The following is a 14,747-nucleotide window of genomic DNA, read 5'->3' as shown; positions in this document are numbered from 1 at the left end:
ACAGGTCCCCCCCCCCCCCCCCCCCCCCTCTAGCGATGAAGCCATGAGCGAAGGGGAATGGCGAAAAGCGGACACTGGGAGCGTGAATCGTACGCGGCGAGAAGTGGCACGATCGGGAGGGGTTGCAGCGGCACAGTTTTCGATGACATCTGAGTCAAGGTAGGCGGGTTTAAGGCGATCAACGGATATCGTGTCCTCCCGGCCGTTGATACGCAATAGAAAGTACTTAGGAGTACGCTGGAGCACCTGGTACGGACCATCGTATGGCGGCCGTAAGGGTGGACGTACAGTGTCGTGGTGAACTAAGAAGTGAAGCTTTCATCTTCCCGATTCCCCACGATTGAAATTAGAGCTTAGGTAGAGCAATGTCGAATGCTTCAAAAGCTGTTCGTCGCATCGTACGCTTCAGGTTGCTCATGTGGGACTGGAACGTCATCACGCCTGAGATCAACCAGCAGCCGGATGTGCCCATGGCCCACGTGACGGGCTCGCAACAGTCTCTGCACACGAGACTTCAAGAATACTGCAAATTAGGGAAGACAAAGACTGAGTCCAAATTGATTTGTACTCTGCTGGACACTGCGGATGTTGCAAACGAAGGTGCCGCACCACTGCTCGCCCGCCGGATCTGCTTGGCCCGGGTCTCCCGACATTTTCAAGGCCATGGCAATTAAGAACGGGACCTTTAATGCTGTTGCGTTAAAAGCAGCGTTCACAACATGTACTCGCAAAGTTCCCTGCATCGGCACATATGAATTCTGCATGGCCCGATAGTGTCTCGTTCTGCACTTTCCTGAAAGAGGGCGGTGCCACAGTCAGGGTTGGGTGTGCCTCCCAGATGTAGGCAGCGGTCAGTCTAAACTGGGCGAAAATGAACACAAAAATCTGAAGCAAGCATTTATTTTTGAGACGCGCCTCCCCGATGTAGGCAGCGGTCAGTCTAAACTGTGTGAAAATCAACACAATAATCTGAAGCAAGAATTTATTTTTGAGATGCGCTTCAGCGCAGAGCCGCCACCGCCGGATCATCAGTGCGATGCTGGCCGTGGTAGTTGGCCCTTTATTAAGAAGTGACCAATGCCAAGTCAGATGAATCCCCATTCGTGATGCCCTGGCACCTGCATGAAATGGCCAATTTCAGTTAGGCATGCACTAGACCATTCGTTTAACCTCGCACCTTTCGAAATTTAGTTCGCCCCTTACAATCTCTTGGCTGGTGTAAACTTGTTGGCTTGCGCGATAGTGTGTTTCACATAAGCCATATTTATAGGCCTACTGAGGGCCCCTGAAATGCTACTTGGGGTTAAAACTCTAATGGAAGAAATTAATATAGGCGGTCTTTGTGAGTATTCCAAACAAATTTGAATACTTTGTGTGAAACGGATAATTTTAAAATAATTTTTAAAAAGTACTCCTGGCGAGCACTCGCAACCGATTGGGGCGACACATCTCCGCGCGTCAACCTCCCCACTGACGTCAGTGAAGCTGCTGGGCGCGCCCGTTCACTGGACGCTCCCAAGCTACGCGGGCAGGACGGGGTGTGGTCGCCATTTTTTTTCTTGAGCGCTGGCGAGAGTTGAGTTGACAAGGGAGAGCTAGGAGGCGTACCATTTTCGATCGCCCATATGCTCGGTGCTAATAATGCTAGCTTAAAGATGTTTGTGCTGCAGAGGTGATTGAACGGACACTTATTGCTTGCGCGCACTTTATAATTTTAGCAAATAGCTTTTCACGGGCCCTTCAAGGCTGAATCCGCAAGACGTACTCGAAATGAATGACTTCGAGGGGGGATAACTATTTGCCATATTTTTTATTTATTTATTTTACATACCCTCAGTCACCGAAGCATTGAAGAGGGGAGTGTAATACAGTGCTGATACAAATAAAGTGAGTATGCTGTGCCAGCTGCTAGAACAGTGAGCACTTGATACACAGCGCATTAGATAAAATAGTATTAATAACCAAATTACACCAATTTTTGAGTAAATATAACAAGCCATTAAAAAAAGACTTACTTATAGCAACAAACACCGCACTACGAAAAAACAATCTAACTAATATGCACAGTTCGAACAGGCTATTTGAACGCACAAAGTACAAAATGATACACAGGCAATGAAAAAAAGAGTAAAATAGAAAACTAACTGCATATAATAATTTATTCAGTGAGTTAGCAACCGCTGCTTGCGTAAATAATGATCAAAGGATCCACTGCAACATTTACATTGGACAATGCACTCGATGGACCTTGCTTACATCATATCGTCATAGCCTTTCATTACATTAACTATGAGCGTGAGACACTGGCTCCAAAATAGCTATATTAAAAAAGTGAAGGCATATTGCGTACTTACTTCTAACAAACGCAACCGCATGGCACAACTATTTTTCTGTCAACAATGTACCTCTAACCGTGAGTTACTCTACAACCTTGAATGACTATGCAGTTATATTTCTTGACGTTTCTGTTCCCATATTCATACATTTTCGTTCAAATAATGATTCTTTTATTAGTTGCTAGATGACCCGCTCTCTTGAATTTTACCTTTTCCCTATTGCATCATATGATGCAGTTAATCACAGCATGAACCACGTAGAATCACTCCTATTAAATTTTCCAGTTGTCCCACTTGGTGAAACTCGATCTGATGGTGTTAAGAACCCGTACACGTGGGAAAGATTTTACAGCTTTCGCCATTTCACAGCTCGATCACGGTATTCATTCGCGTGACTGAATAATATTCTTGGAGAGATGTCAGGATACAAGGAGCTTTCCTTGAAGCCTTTTGGTTCCAGTAATATGATTCCGTGCCATAGCGGCAAGCAGAACGGCATTTTGAGCATGCGGCCCCAGAACCCGCATTATCCGGAGTTTCACCCGCGTACGCAGGCATAAATGTAACAGTGCGCACGTTATGCCTTGCCTAGAATGAATGGGCGAACCGTGAATAGTAATTGATTGCCTCCTGGAGAAGGGACAGGTGTAATAACTGTCACATCGTACGTGCTGCGAGGGAATGAGCGAAAGAGTGGTTGACAAGAGTCGCCGGGCGTTAAAAAAAGATTATTTAACGCGCACTAACGCCGCAGGAGGACATGGGCTTCGTTTCGTGTTTCTCACGCATCGAAGTGCAGTAGCCGCAGCGCCGATTATTATATCTGGAGACATATAGACTTCATCAACCGATTTCCATAGCCTTCGATCTAGAGTGGCATTCCCGAATGGCGTACGCCACCAGCTAGTGAGTGGAATTTTTCTAAACAAAGATCAATATCTGCAGACATATGTGCCTTGGTTTCTTAAGTAAAGAGGCGCCTCACCTAAGAAGTTGCCCTTATAAGCAGCTGTCATATCAGCTGCACTTGATGCGTCGGATGCCATCTGGGGAAAAAAAAAAACAAAAAAAAAACAAAGAAGTGAGAAAAACACAATTCAGTAATAATGAAAAATAAGTTAATTATAGTTTGGTACGTGGGAAACGGACCGTGTATCCAAACTATAAGTCCTGACGTCGTTCAGAAAGACTAATGTTCTGGAAGAAGATGTGTTGTGTTGTGTTGGGTTTTATGGCACATAGGCAACTATTGCCATCATGCACCAAACTCAGGGTAAAGCAGTTCTTGTTAAAAATAACTCAGAGTTTGTTTATTAGCTTTACTTCTTTTAAAAAATAAAAAATAGAAGAAATTTCGACAATGACATTCTCTCCTAGCAAAAGACTTGGATGAAATGGAATGTATTTATTTTAGAAACACATAAAATGTTTCCTCCTGATTTCCTCATATCTTGTGCATAATATTAAAATGTGGTTTACTGTCAGTTGTTCATTGCATGTCTCACATGCAGGTGTTTTTTGTCCGAGGAGTATGAAGTTGTGTGTGAGATGTGTATGTCCAATGCGGAGGTGACACAGGATCACTTCAAAAAAGCGCTCTTTATGACTCGGATGACTTCCATTCTTCTATGGGCTTTACTAAGTGCAGCTTGTTATTTGTTTCATTATCCCATGAAGCCTATCATTTAGCTCTTAGTTTAGTCATTATAAATTTTGCGCAGTCTTTACGGGGTATGTTGACGTGATTTATTTCAGTTTTATGTGCGCGTGATGCACATTCGTCCGCTTTTTCATTCTCCCTGATGTCCACGTGGCTGGGGACCCAGCACATTTTTATACCTTTTTTATTGGCCTTTACGACATTGTGGATGATATCTCCAATTAAGGGCTCCATTGCATTTTTGCGCTGCAGTGCTGTAATTACACCTAAAGAGTCAGAGTAAATAACACTTGGAAGAAGAGCTGAACGATTTGTCTATTGGAAAAACTAGTGAGAGTTTCAAAAACACGCTGATGCTTGTTTCCAAACCTTTGCACAACTTAAACATCGGATATACCATACGCGAGGTATATCGGCTAAATTTCATCTCATGAAAACTTGGGGGAGGGGGAGGGAGACACGCCACAGCGTGAAAAGCTGCACTCTTCGGCCTCCATTACGGATCGCCACTCTTTTACATACATGCACTTTGCAACTCGCTTGATCATCAAACCCTTAAGTTTAGGAGCCTTATTTATTATTGCTTACATTTGGCGGCTTCTTTTTTATGTTTATTACCTCGGGGCACAGAATGATATGCTATGACGGATGAGAGATATGGTCAAATAAATGATGAAAAAAGGCGGTTTCTCGTCAGTTTCTCCGTTCCTATCAGACTCAAGATGGCGGTCGAGTCACGTGATCATAGCTACATCATTGCAAATAATTTCATAGCTACTGCGTGACAGCCCGTACAATTGAGTCCCCGATCTGGTCTACCATGTGCGACGTCACGATTCCCCAAAAGTAAGTGACCGAGACCTCCCCCATAAACATATATGCATTACCTGCTTGACTATCGACCGGCCTGATATATTCCACCTGGGAATGAATGTTTGCGTTGCCACTCACAATGACCGTGGGTGGCAAAATTGTGGTCCACCCGTTTGACGTACAAAATTCCGAGTGGTTTAAAACAAATCGCAATAAGGTGCACAAAATTGTTTTTCTAGCCGAATCCCTACCTTGTGCAAGGGATTCGAACCGACGACGTCTGGTCTTTGAAACCATGGTGAGGTGCGAACTTCGGGAGGGGGGGGGGGAGGGGGCCATGACAAGCGAACCAGGTGTCGTAGAAAGGTGTGGGTGGTACGAAACGAATCGTCGTTTCGTGATGTTCACGTTGGCACGAGAATAAAGGAACTAATACCGGTTTCCATTGGGCGAACAGGAGCAAGAGCAACGAGCAGCCAGAGCAGCGTACGAAAGCACTGGGGACGCGCGTTCTTGTCTCCCCAATGGAACATTCACGCTGCTCGGAGAGCAGCGTACCGAGGAGGAGCGCGTGACGTCAGGCATCATGTGATCAAACTTTTCCCGCGCTTGCGTTGCCCGTATCTGCCGGCCGAACGCCACCGCAGCCGTCTTCCGCAATTTTTCTCGACCGTCCTGCCCGGGCTCCGGGCGGCGAATAACCTGAAGAACGGCCGGTCCCGAGGGAGAGAGCGCGCGCTCTCTCTCTCGAGACCGACCGTGCCAGAAGTGACATCAAAAAGGTCACGTGACTTCCTCCGTTCTCCCAGTACTCCGCCGCTGGCGACGGAGCACCGAGGACTGCTCTCGGCTGCTCTCGGGACCCCAAAAGCGCGCCTCCTCTGCCAATGGAACACAACGCTACTGCTCCTTTTCGACCACTGGTAGGCGCTGAAACACGAGAGCACTTTTAGTGCAGCTAAAAGTGCTCCTGTTCGCCCAATGGAAACCGGTTCAAGGCTAAATGTTGTAAAACTCGAGCTCACACTCCTAATTGCACGCCTGCGGCGGTAGAGCTCTCTTTTATTTTTGCCTCTGTTATCCATCACATACTCATCGACACACAATTGTAAGGCTACCACATTATGCGAAAGACCACTGTTTCTGAGAAGGATGTGTAACTTTCCTTTGTAGCTGTATGGCTTCGTTTGGGTGGATGCTAATGAGTAATTACTCAGTTGCACGCGGAAAGGAATATAACTTACCCAGACGCCGCCTGATGGTGAAGGCTGCAGCCACGGCTATCAGGCCCACGGCGGTCAGCGCGGGCAGGGGTCGGAAGTTCATGCCTGCGTGAAGGTGCATTGACCCAAAGACAGCGTTCAGTCGCAATAATCGTTCAGTGTTTAGAAGGCATGCACGCATTGAAAGGAGCGCGGAAGACAAAGTTACTCCGCAATTACTCCCTTACGATTATTCCCTTATTATTACTTACTCCCTTAACATTATTATTATTATTATTATTATTATTATTATTATTATTATTATTATTATTATTATTATTATTATTATTATTATTATTATTATTATTATCGCTCCCTTATTAAAGACGACGTAAAGCGACAGAACAGGACGACACCGACCAGCCTACCTGTGTTTGGAGAAGGTGGCGCTGTTGTGTGGCCGTTTGGCGGCGCCGGTGGTGCGTGCAAGGCTGGCTGTGGGACGAGGGGCACGCTTTCGGCCTTTGCTTTGTCGATAGTGAGGCCGGCGATGCTCGTCTTCGTGTCGATGCAGTACACCGAGAACCACTGGAACTCGTTCCAGTGACGGTCCTTGGGCAGCTGGACCGTCACGTCAGCGTTGTCGACTTTCTCAAGTTTGTCCTTGCTGTGCGTAGGAGACGATACTTTAGTTTCAACGTCAGTGCGTATACGAAGTACACAGAAACCTGCATCCTGTCTACACCCACTACTAGCATCTCAAGTGGCAGAAATGCCATAACCAGCAGTAAACTTCCCGGTTATGGTTTCTTCCGTTCACTAGGAAGCTAGCAAGTGACAGGAGTAGATTTTAATGCTTTGGCGTCAATTGCGACCCACTGTGATTCGTCGGGAAGGACGCTTGTCGTGGAAAACGTGGAAATCCCTCTTGTTCTTGCACGCCAATTGTAGCCAGCAGTCGATAATAATAATTGGTTCATAGGAAAGGAAAGGCGCAGTATCTGTCACACTTGTTTCTGTGGACACCTGAACCGCGCCGTAAGGGAAGGAAGGAAGGTAGGAGTTAAAGTGGAAAGAGAGAAAGGGAAGCCATAGTGGAGGGCTCCGGAGTAATTTCGACCCCTTGGGGATCTTTAACGAGGGCTGACATCGCACAGCCCACGGACGCCTCTTCGTTTCGCCTCCATCCAATCCTCGATTTCAGAATTTCCCTTTTTTTTTCTTTTCTTTAATGTACTATCCTAGGTTTTTAACTTTTCTATTTCTCAACGCTTCTTTTGCTTCTGTGGTTAGGTACGTCGGATCTTTCGGCGCCGTCTATAATTACACAGACTATTATTGCGCACGTACAAAGTGAGTGCACTTTTGGTCTGCCTAACTGCTTTCACGATCACCAGCCCCTACTCCTTGCCCGCTGTGTACCCGTGTGGTGGTGGTCATCACTCGCGCTTTCAAGCAGAAACTGCCAAAGCAGTCGACTTGACACCACCTGCTGTCCGCGCGCCGAATTAGTCCATGGTGATTTAATGGCTATGACAATGAAATTTTGCCTTTTATTCATATAATAGGATTCTTTTATTCATTATAAAGAATGGGGGGAAATGTTATTTTGATAAAAATTGTTTATATAGTATGCATTCTCTTTTCTAAACTGTTCGTAAAGGATTAAGGAACAGGTATTTGATGTTTGACTAATGGAGAATAAAAAACAAAAAAACTAGAAGGGTTCATTGCTACTTAGCCAAATGTCGAGCGATTGAAATGTTGATATAAGAAACAAGGCTGGTTTCAATAATTATTTAATGATTTCTCTCACGCTGTAAAGGGTTACGAACAGAGCATTGGCTTAGATAGAAGGAAATGCGCAGTATCTGTGAGACTTCTGGGTGGACATGTGAGCAGCGTCTTAAGGGAAGGGAGAAAGGAGGAATTCAAAGAGGCAAGAGAGAAATAGCTGTCGTAGTAGTGAACTTCGGAAAATGGCGGCGGTGCGCTGAATACGCAAATGGCGGAGGCACGCAGCGGCCACTGTCCGCACATTGGGTCTGGGCAACCAAATCTGGCGCCCACTCGCACTACTACTGTTTGTGTTGGCAACATCCTTAGAATGACGTTCGGATGGTGGCTCCCCGTTACGGTGTTCTAGAATCCCCGTTTCGAACGCTGTTGTTGTTGCGACTGAAGGAAGAAGGAAAAGAAAATGCATGGACCTGCTACTGGCTCTGTAACTGAGCCACCTACGCTGCCTCGTGCTGACGGGACGTGGGTCACAATGGTCAAACTTTGACTCACTCTGTCGATTTTGATCGCTTTTTAGAAACGTTGCCTCCTTGGTATATTAAACCGTTTCTCGAACTTCGGCGTCGCATCTTGAGTGCGGAAATAGATGTTCGCGTCGGAATTAGCTCGTTAACTTTTCCTTTTGAGAACAGTTTAATTTCTTAGCTTTTTAAACTCAGTTACCCTCGCAGAGCCTCTCATACGGAAGGAAAGAAAGAGGTAATTTCATGACCATGTTGCGTAGACATCGCACAATGTAAAAATGCCATCGATGTCTTGTCAATGCAGTTAACATTTTTCAATTTTTGTTGTAAACTCAATAATTGCATAGGGAAGCTGCTTTATCTTTTTTTCGACAAATATTTGCGGCCGAATGCACTTTCAAAATAACTTTTGGTTGCGCAGTATGCAAATTATAGTTTTCGTAAACGCTTGAGGTCCAGCTGGGAAGGGTGGTAGTTCCTGGCCCTACGAGGTAGTCAACGCCGCTTGCGGCGGGGGCTAGCTAGCCACCGAATTTTTATCTGTTGTAGGCCGTCATTGCACCCGCCATCGCTTAGGTGGTGGATGACGGCTGTTGTTGCGGCGCGCGTTTTTCTTTCCCTTTTGCTTTTCTTTCTTCTCTATATTCTCTTCTATCTGCACGAGGCAGTGGAGGTGGCTCAGCTACAGAGCCAGTAGCAGGCCCGTGCATTTTCTTTTCCTTCTTCCTACAGCCACAACAACAACAACAACAACAACAACAACAACAACAGGTGGGTCACCGCCGCTTGCGGCGAGGGCTGCCACTGAATTATCTGTTGCAGGCCGTCATTGCACCCGCCACCGCTTCGGTGGTGGACGACGGCTGTTGTTGCGGCGCGCGTCTTTCTCTCCCTCTTCCTTTTCTTCCTTCTCTATTTTCTCTTCTGTCTGCACGAGGCAGCGGAGGTGACTCAGCTACAGAGCCAGTAGCAGGCCCGTGCCTTTTTTTTTCCTTCTTCCTACAGCCACAACAACAATAATAAACAGCAGATAGCGCGCGGCGCAGCGTACGCGCCTAGTAGCACCAGTTTTTCAAGGTATAATTTATTTTAGCCACTATGTTCAGGGGCAAATTGCTGTTTAAAAATGGCCTTGACAAATATGAGCAGAAGAGCGAACACTCTAAAACAGTGAAAGAAGCTACGAGAACTGCTAACACTTGCAGATCACATAACAGAAGTATCTAACGTGCGCACCACATACATTCAGTCAATAAAAAATCCAGTAAAACACAATACACGTACTGAAATCTCAAAAGTAGCTTTCTCATAGTTCGTGTTTTTTTGGCAAGTCGATTCCCCCCCGAATACAAGCTTTAATGAAAACTATAATTTGCATACTGCGCAACCAAAAGTTATTTTGAAGGTTGATTCGGTCGCAAAATTTTGTTGAAAAAAGCACCATTCGTGCTCAGTCATTGGGTTTTACGACAAAAAGTGAAAATTTTACCTGCTGTGACAATAAGGCGTCAAAGGCGTTTTTACGTTATGCAATGTTTAAGCAGCGTGGTTATGAAATTACCTCTACGCTTTTAAAAAAGCCAAGAACGCAACGTCCCTAAAAAGCGATCAAAATTGGCAGAGTGGGTCAAAGGTTGACCATTGTGACCCGCGTCCCCCTCTAACCGAAAAGATTTCCGTTTAGCTTGCTCGTATTTTGGAAATAAGATGAACCAAAATTGTGTTGCATTTCCGCATAGATGAAACAATGAGTGTTCAACAAGACCATGACAGAACCACATGAGCTAAGGGAGCAGTTTCCAATCACAAGAAAGCTTCCAGGAGTTTAGTTACTGGAATGCAATTTATTCTGCTTAGAATCCTGAGAGGTAATAAAGAGGGGGAAGCAGACAAGAGCGCTATGCGCAATTAAATTGTGTAGACATTTTGGCAAGGAAGGTATTGGTTAGAAGAAATGCGTAAAAGAAAATATAATTTTTACAAAACATTAAGCAATACAGGAGGCATTTCGCCTGATATAATATGTAGCAGTCGTAGGCGTTTCCCCCTGCATTATGCAGTAAAGAAATGGCGGCTTTAGGAGTAAAACATAACCGCTCATGATGTGCTTGAAAAGGTGTCGTGACATCGGACAGCGCTTAATTTTTGAGAGCGCACAAAGCGTACACTTATGAAATGCGCTAGCATTTTACACACACGACGCAATATAAACGTCCATGGCAGTCTCATTCGCCGGGACACCTCAACCTCGCTGTGGGAGAATGGATGAATGAGAAATTGAATGTAGAGAGGGAGAAACAGCACCTACTTGTAGGCAAGATCTACTCACTTCTGCGGGCTGTAGGTCAGTTTCGTGAGTTCGTCAGCCTTGGGCTGGGCATTCGGGGCCGTGACAAACATCGCCGCTGCGAAAAGATCGCACAAGTTTTGACGAATTCGGTTCATTTTTTTTTGCGATTAAATGTTCCCTGTGGTGATTCTTAGTAAATCACTGTGCTTTCCGCACTGCCCACACGGCAACCACGATACCGTATATGCCGCCTATACGGGAAGTCATAGGCAACGGGCCCGCAAAATGCCCTGATTCTTACCGACTCTGAACGAGGTGATTATAAGCACCATGCACAAATATGTGGAATTCAATGCGGAAAAGATAAGAAACCCTTGTGAAAATAGTTTAAAAGAATGCAGGAAGCTTAAGTTTCGCCTTTAAGAGGCCAACGTGATAGCGGTATCGGGCCCCGTTCGCATCGCCTTCTCATGCTCTTCAGCCTCACAACGACATATTTCTTACGACACAACGCTCCTTTATTGTTTGTATTTAGTGCAGGGTGAAATTTCACTCTTGATTTTATTTTAACCACCAACTAGATAACCTTCGCTTGCTTATTTCTTCCCACTTAAAGTTTTTTTTCCTCAGCTGTCCTTAAACGCAATGCTTTGAAGAAAATGAATGAATAAAGCTTTAAATCAGAAGGGGGGGGGGGGGGGGGGGGGGGGCTTGCGCAGCCTTTTGCGGCAGCGCCGTACGATCGAAGGAATGTTCCACTGAGCGCCGCACCGCAGGTAAGTAAAGAGAGAATGTCCTTTGCTACTCGCTTAACTATTACTTCCGTAATTATTTTCTTTCTAATGACGAACCTAAACATTACTTGACGGTCATAAGGCAATGCATACATTATGTCCACCTTTATTCGGACAGAATCAATGCGGTTCTGTGGCGGAGTGGTTGCGTGCACGCCTCGAATGCAAAGGAGCTGCGTTCGATGCCGCGGCTTTCCGTAAAACATATATTGTTACTTTACTTTCTTATGATTTGAGAGTTACAACAACAACGCTGACAGCTGCTTTTCTGCGGCACGGGGCCTAGTGAAAAAAACCTGAGTCACAATAACCTCATACACATTTCTCATACTAAACTTATACAAAACTCATACAAATCTCATATTATCTCATACAAATATAATTCAACTTATGAGATTATATGAGAGCTGTATGAGTTTTGTATGAGAAACCTGTATGAGGTTATTGTGACTCATACAGTTTTTTCGCTAGGCCCTTGAAGTGGCAGCGTTGAATTGTATTTATTTTGAACTTAGCCGGAACGATGAAGCAAGTACCGGGTGGAGAGAAATGTATGTGGCTCCAATTCGGTCACTGAATTTTAATTCTGTTCGAAGTACAAGTTGTGAAATGTTCTCAGGAGATGTAACGAAAACCTATAAAGTGTTAAATAATGGTTCGTGGCCTCCTCTTTAGCCTAATATTCTAAAAGTTTACCGTTAGATGTGGGATTACGCTCCAGGAGTGCCATCTACATGTCATTTCTGACCCCATGTGTTTCCTAAATTGCTTTAGCACCTCAGGACTGGTAACGCCGTAACTTTGATGGGGTATAATATGCTGCATGTGACGCCAGAACTGCTGCCTAAAGTAACCTTATTAAAGCAGGAGCGGCCAGCAATAATCCACCTACCTTGCAATGATTACAATTTCTTCAACAACTATAGCCATAATCTCAATGTTTCTCTCGTGACGACTGCGTCACACTGGTGTTCCGCCCTCGGCGAAAGTTTCTTATTCAGACTTTCAGTGGTAATCCGGGAAGCATAATGGCGGCGGCATAATACGATCATCTTTTGGATCACAAGAATAAACTGTTATGGGCATGATGCACAATAGGGCGCCGGCAAAAATCAAGACAACGCAACAAACATGAAACGCTTGTTGCGTACACTTGTCTCTTGTCTATGCCCGACAGTTTTTGTGCGCTTAATTCACATAGTTAATTCACAAAAACTCTGTTGTGCCTTACGATCTATTTGTGTTGATGGGACTGTTCAGCCTTTGGAAAAGCCGCATGATCGACAGGCATGCAGAGCCACCAAGATCGTCCAAATCCGTGTTTCGGGAGCAGTGTGCTTTGGTGAGAAGTGTATATGCTGCACGTGAAGAACCTCCAAACTGGATGCCGTATCTAGACGCATGTGTATGTCTCCCAGACTTTTGATGATCTGATGATTGTGCATTGTCGGGCTGGGGATATGACGGGCTCGTATTAAGCAGCCCGGTAACTTTAGACATGGACATGTTTAAGTAAGTGGAGTTGTTCCTTTTTACGGAAGTTTTTCCATGCAATAAAGAAAAAAAATTCACATCGTGCCGCACCAATAAGCACGCTTCTATGCAGCCACTAATCATTTAATGAAACGCTGCCAGTATTCAGTGGCGTCGCTAGGGTTGCCCGCACTCGGTGCGGAGGCGCCCCCCCCCCCCTCAATTCTGCACCTAATCGCAACATTCTTTCTACCTCCTCTGTCCTCATGGATTTCTTTAAGTCATGTTCGCTCTGCGCCCAACCAACCAAGCAGTGCGAGTGAAGTGGTATCTTTTTCTTTTTAATACTTAGACGCAGCGATCGTGCGCCACAACTGATAATTCAGCGAAACGTCGCATCAAAAGCACATATTTTCGGAAAAAGTAGAAACACTAGCACGTATAAGTTGCGAGGAAATTCACTGAGCAAGCGGCTTAAGACAGATGGTTGGCCAGTATGAGACCATAAGAACAAAAGGACCTCATGAACTGCGCAATGTGTAAATTAAGCGAGTGCAATTTCCCCGTAACCGTATGCGCACGCGAGGTGGTAAATGCTACAATGACTATAACCCAGTAGCAGTGCTATTTCGCATACATAATTAGGGACTACCAAAAAGAATCAGCGAAGAAAACGTGAGAACCGGTAGAAACGCCTTCCTGTGTCCTCTTTGGGTTAGTGCTTCCTTCGCTGGTTACACGAATTCAGCGTGAAAACTAAGTTTCTAGCGTGAAAGAAACAACTGCACTTGTGCCGGTAATAATGACTCAGAGTAAAGGAATGGCGAACACAAATAATGCCATACTATGCACGTTATTACGCGAGCAGGACTAAGCATAGGATTGACAGGTGATAACTAGACAGGCAAATCTATAACCAAAGCACTGGAACATACAGCAAATACCTTAAGTCATAAAACAGACAAGCCGTCGATCAGAACCTTTACTGGACATGTCAGAAAACACAACACTTGCAAAAGTCACAAAGAGCCAACAATTATGTCAGCCCCACATATTAAATTTAACAGGCTTAAGTTGTACGTATCCCTCGAATGCATTCGTTAAACAATCAAGAACCGACCGATATACAAAACAGTTTGAACACCTAAGGCCAGTTTTCATCTAATCTATAACAAAAATACCACGGTTATTTTAAAAAAGGTCATTCACGAAAAGAGTGTTAAGCAAACGTACATATAAGAACTGACAGATATACAAAATGCTTCAGAACTTAAAGACCACTTTTATTCAAGTAAGTTGTAATAAGAAAATCACGGTTATATTAAAAGCAAAATTCACGGAGAAACCCTCAGCTCACTCTATTATCGAACCCTTTCCTCAAAAATTTCAAAACCATCCGTTGTAGTTAGGGCCCGAACAGAGCCTTTCATATATGCCACATGCATATGTGAAAGCCTTTTACTTTGCATTCTCTACATTTACCTTTTCTCCTCTCCTTTCCTCAAAAAGGTGCACTTCCTCATCCAGACTGCAAAGTTACCAGAGCGCATTGATGTCATACCAACAGCCCAAGTATCTACCCTTCAGAATATATTAAGCGAGAAACGGCCTTTTGCAGCTGGGAGACAGTGGGCGTCTCCGGGCTCAATTTTCTTTAATGCTTTCAGTTGCGTTTCTCATTTTAACAATGAATTTGCCTTTTTCAGGGAAGAAAGTTAACAACCGCATAATACACTACGTGAGCACTCTTGGGCAAATTCACTCTCAATGCCCATTTTAAAGCAGCTGGCCTTGCTAAAAGGTGCCCTATTTCTCATTATTATACTTTTTTTTTCTTCTAGTCAGCACGTAGTGATCAGACTTACCATTCCACTGAGCACTGAAAGTGTGAGGCGGATGTGTGACTGGGCCGAGG

General features: G+C 44.8%; 1 protein-coding gene across 1 annotated transcript in view; it reads right to left on the bottom strand.

Annotated features, from left to right (window-relative positions):
* Positions 1–995: 995 nt before the first annotated feature.
* Positions 996–14,747, bottom strand: part of LOC146176080 (protein Skeletor, isoforms B/C-like) — a 29,776-nt gene continuing 16,024 nt past the window's right edge. Inside the window, exons 6-10 of the mRNA XM_084581256.1 lie at positions 10,605–10,680; positions 6,440–6,678; positions 6,054–6,137; positions 3,322–3,382; positions 996–1,118 (exon numbers count right to left, since the gene is read on the bottom strand). Coding sequence (XP_084437382.1) covers positions 3,354–3,382; positions 6,054–6,137; positions 6,440–6,678; positions 10,605–10,680 — 428 coding nt within the window. The 3' untranslated portion in view covers positions 996–1,118; positions 3,322–3,353. The remainder of the gene's footprint in view (positions 1,119–3,321; positions 3,383–6,053; positions 6,138–6,439; positions 6,679–10,604; positions 10,681–14,747) is intronic.

This window comes from Amblyomma maculatum, chromosome 10 (assembly GCF_055883805.1).
Source record: "Amblyomma maculatum isolate TAMU_Amacu chromosome 10, ASM5588380v1, whole genome shotgun sequence".
In the NCBI taxonomy this organism is placed as follows: domain Eukaryota; kingdom Metazoa; phylum Arthropoda; class Arachnida; order Ixodida; family Ixodidae; genus Amblyomma; species Amblyomma maculatum.
The sequence above is the reverse complement of the archived record's forward strand: the minus strand, read 5'-3'. Positions and strand labels throughout refer to the sequence as shown.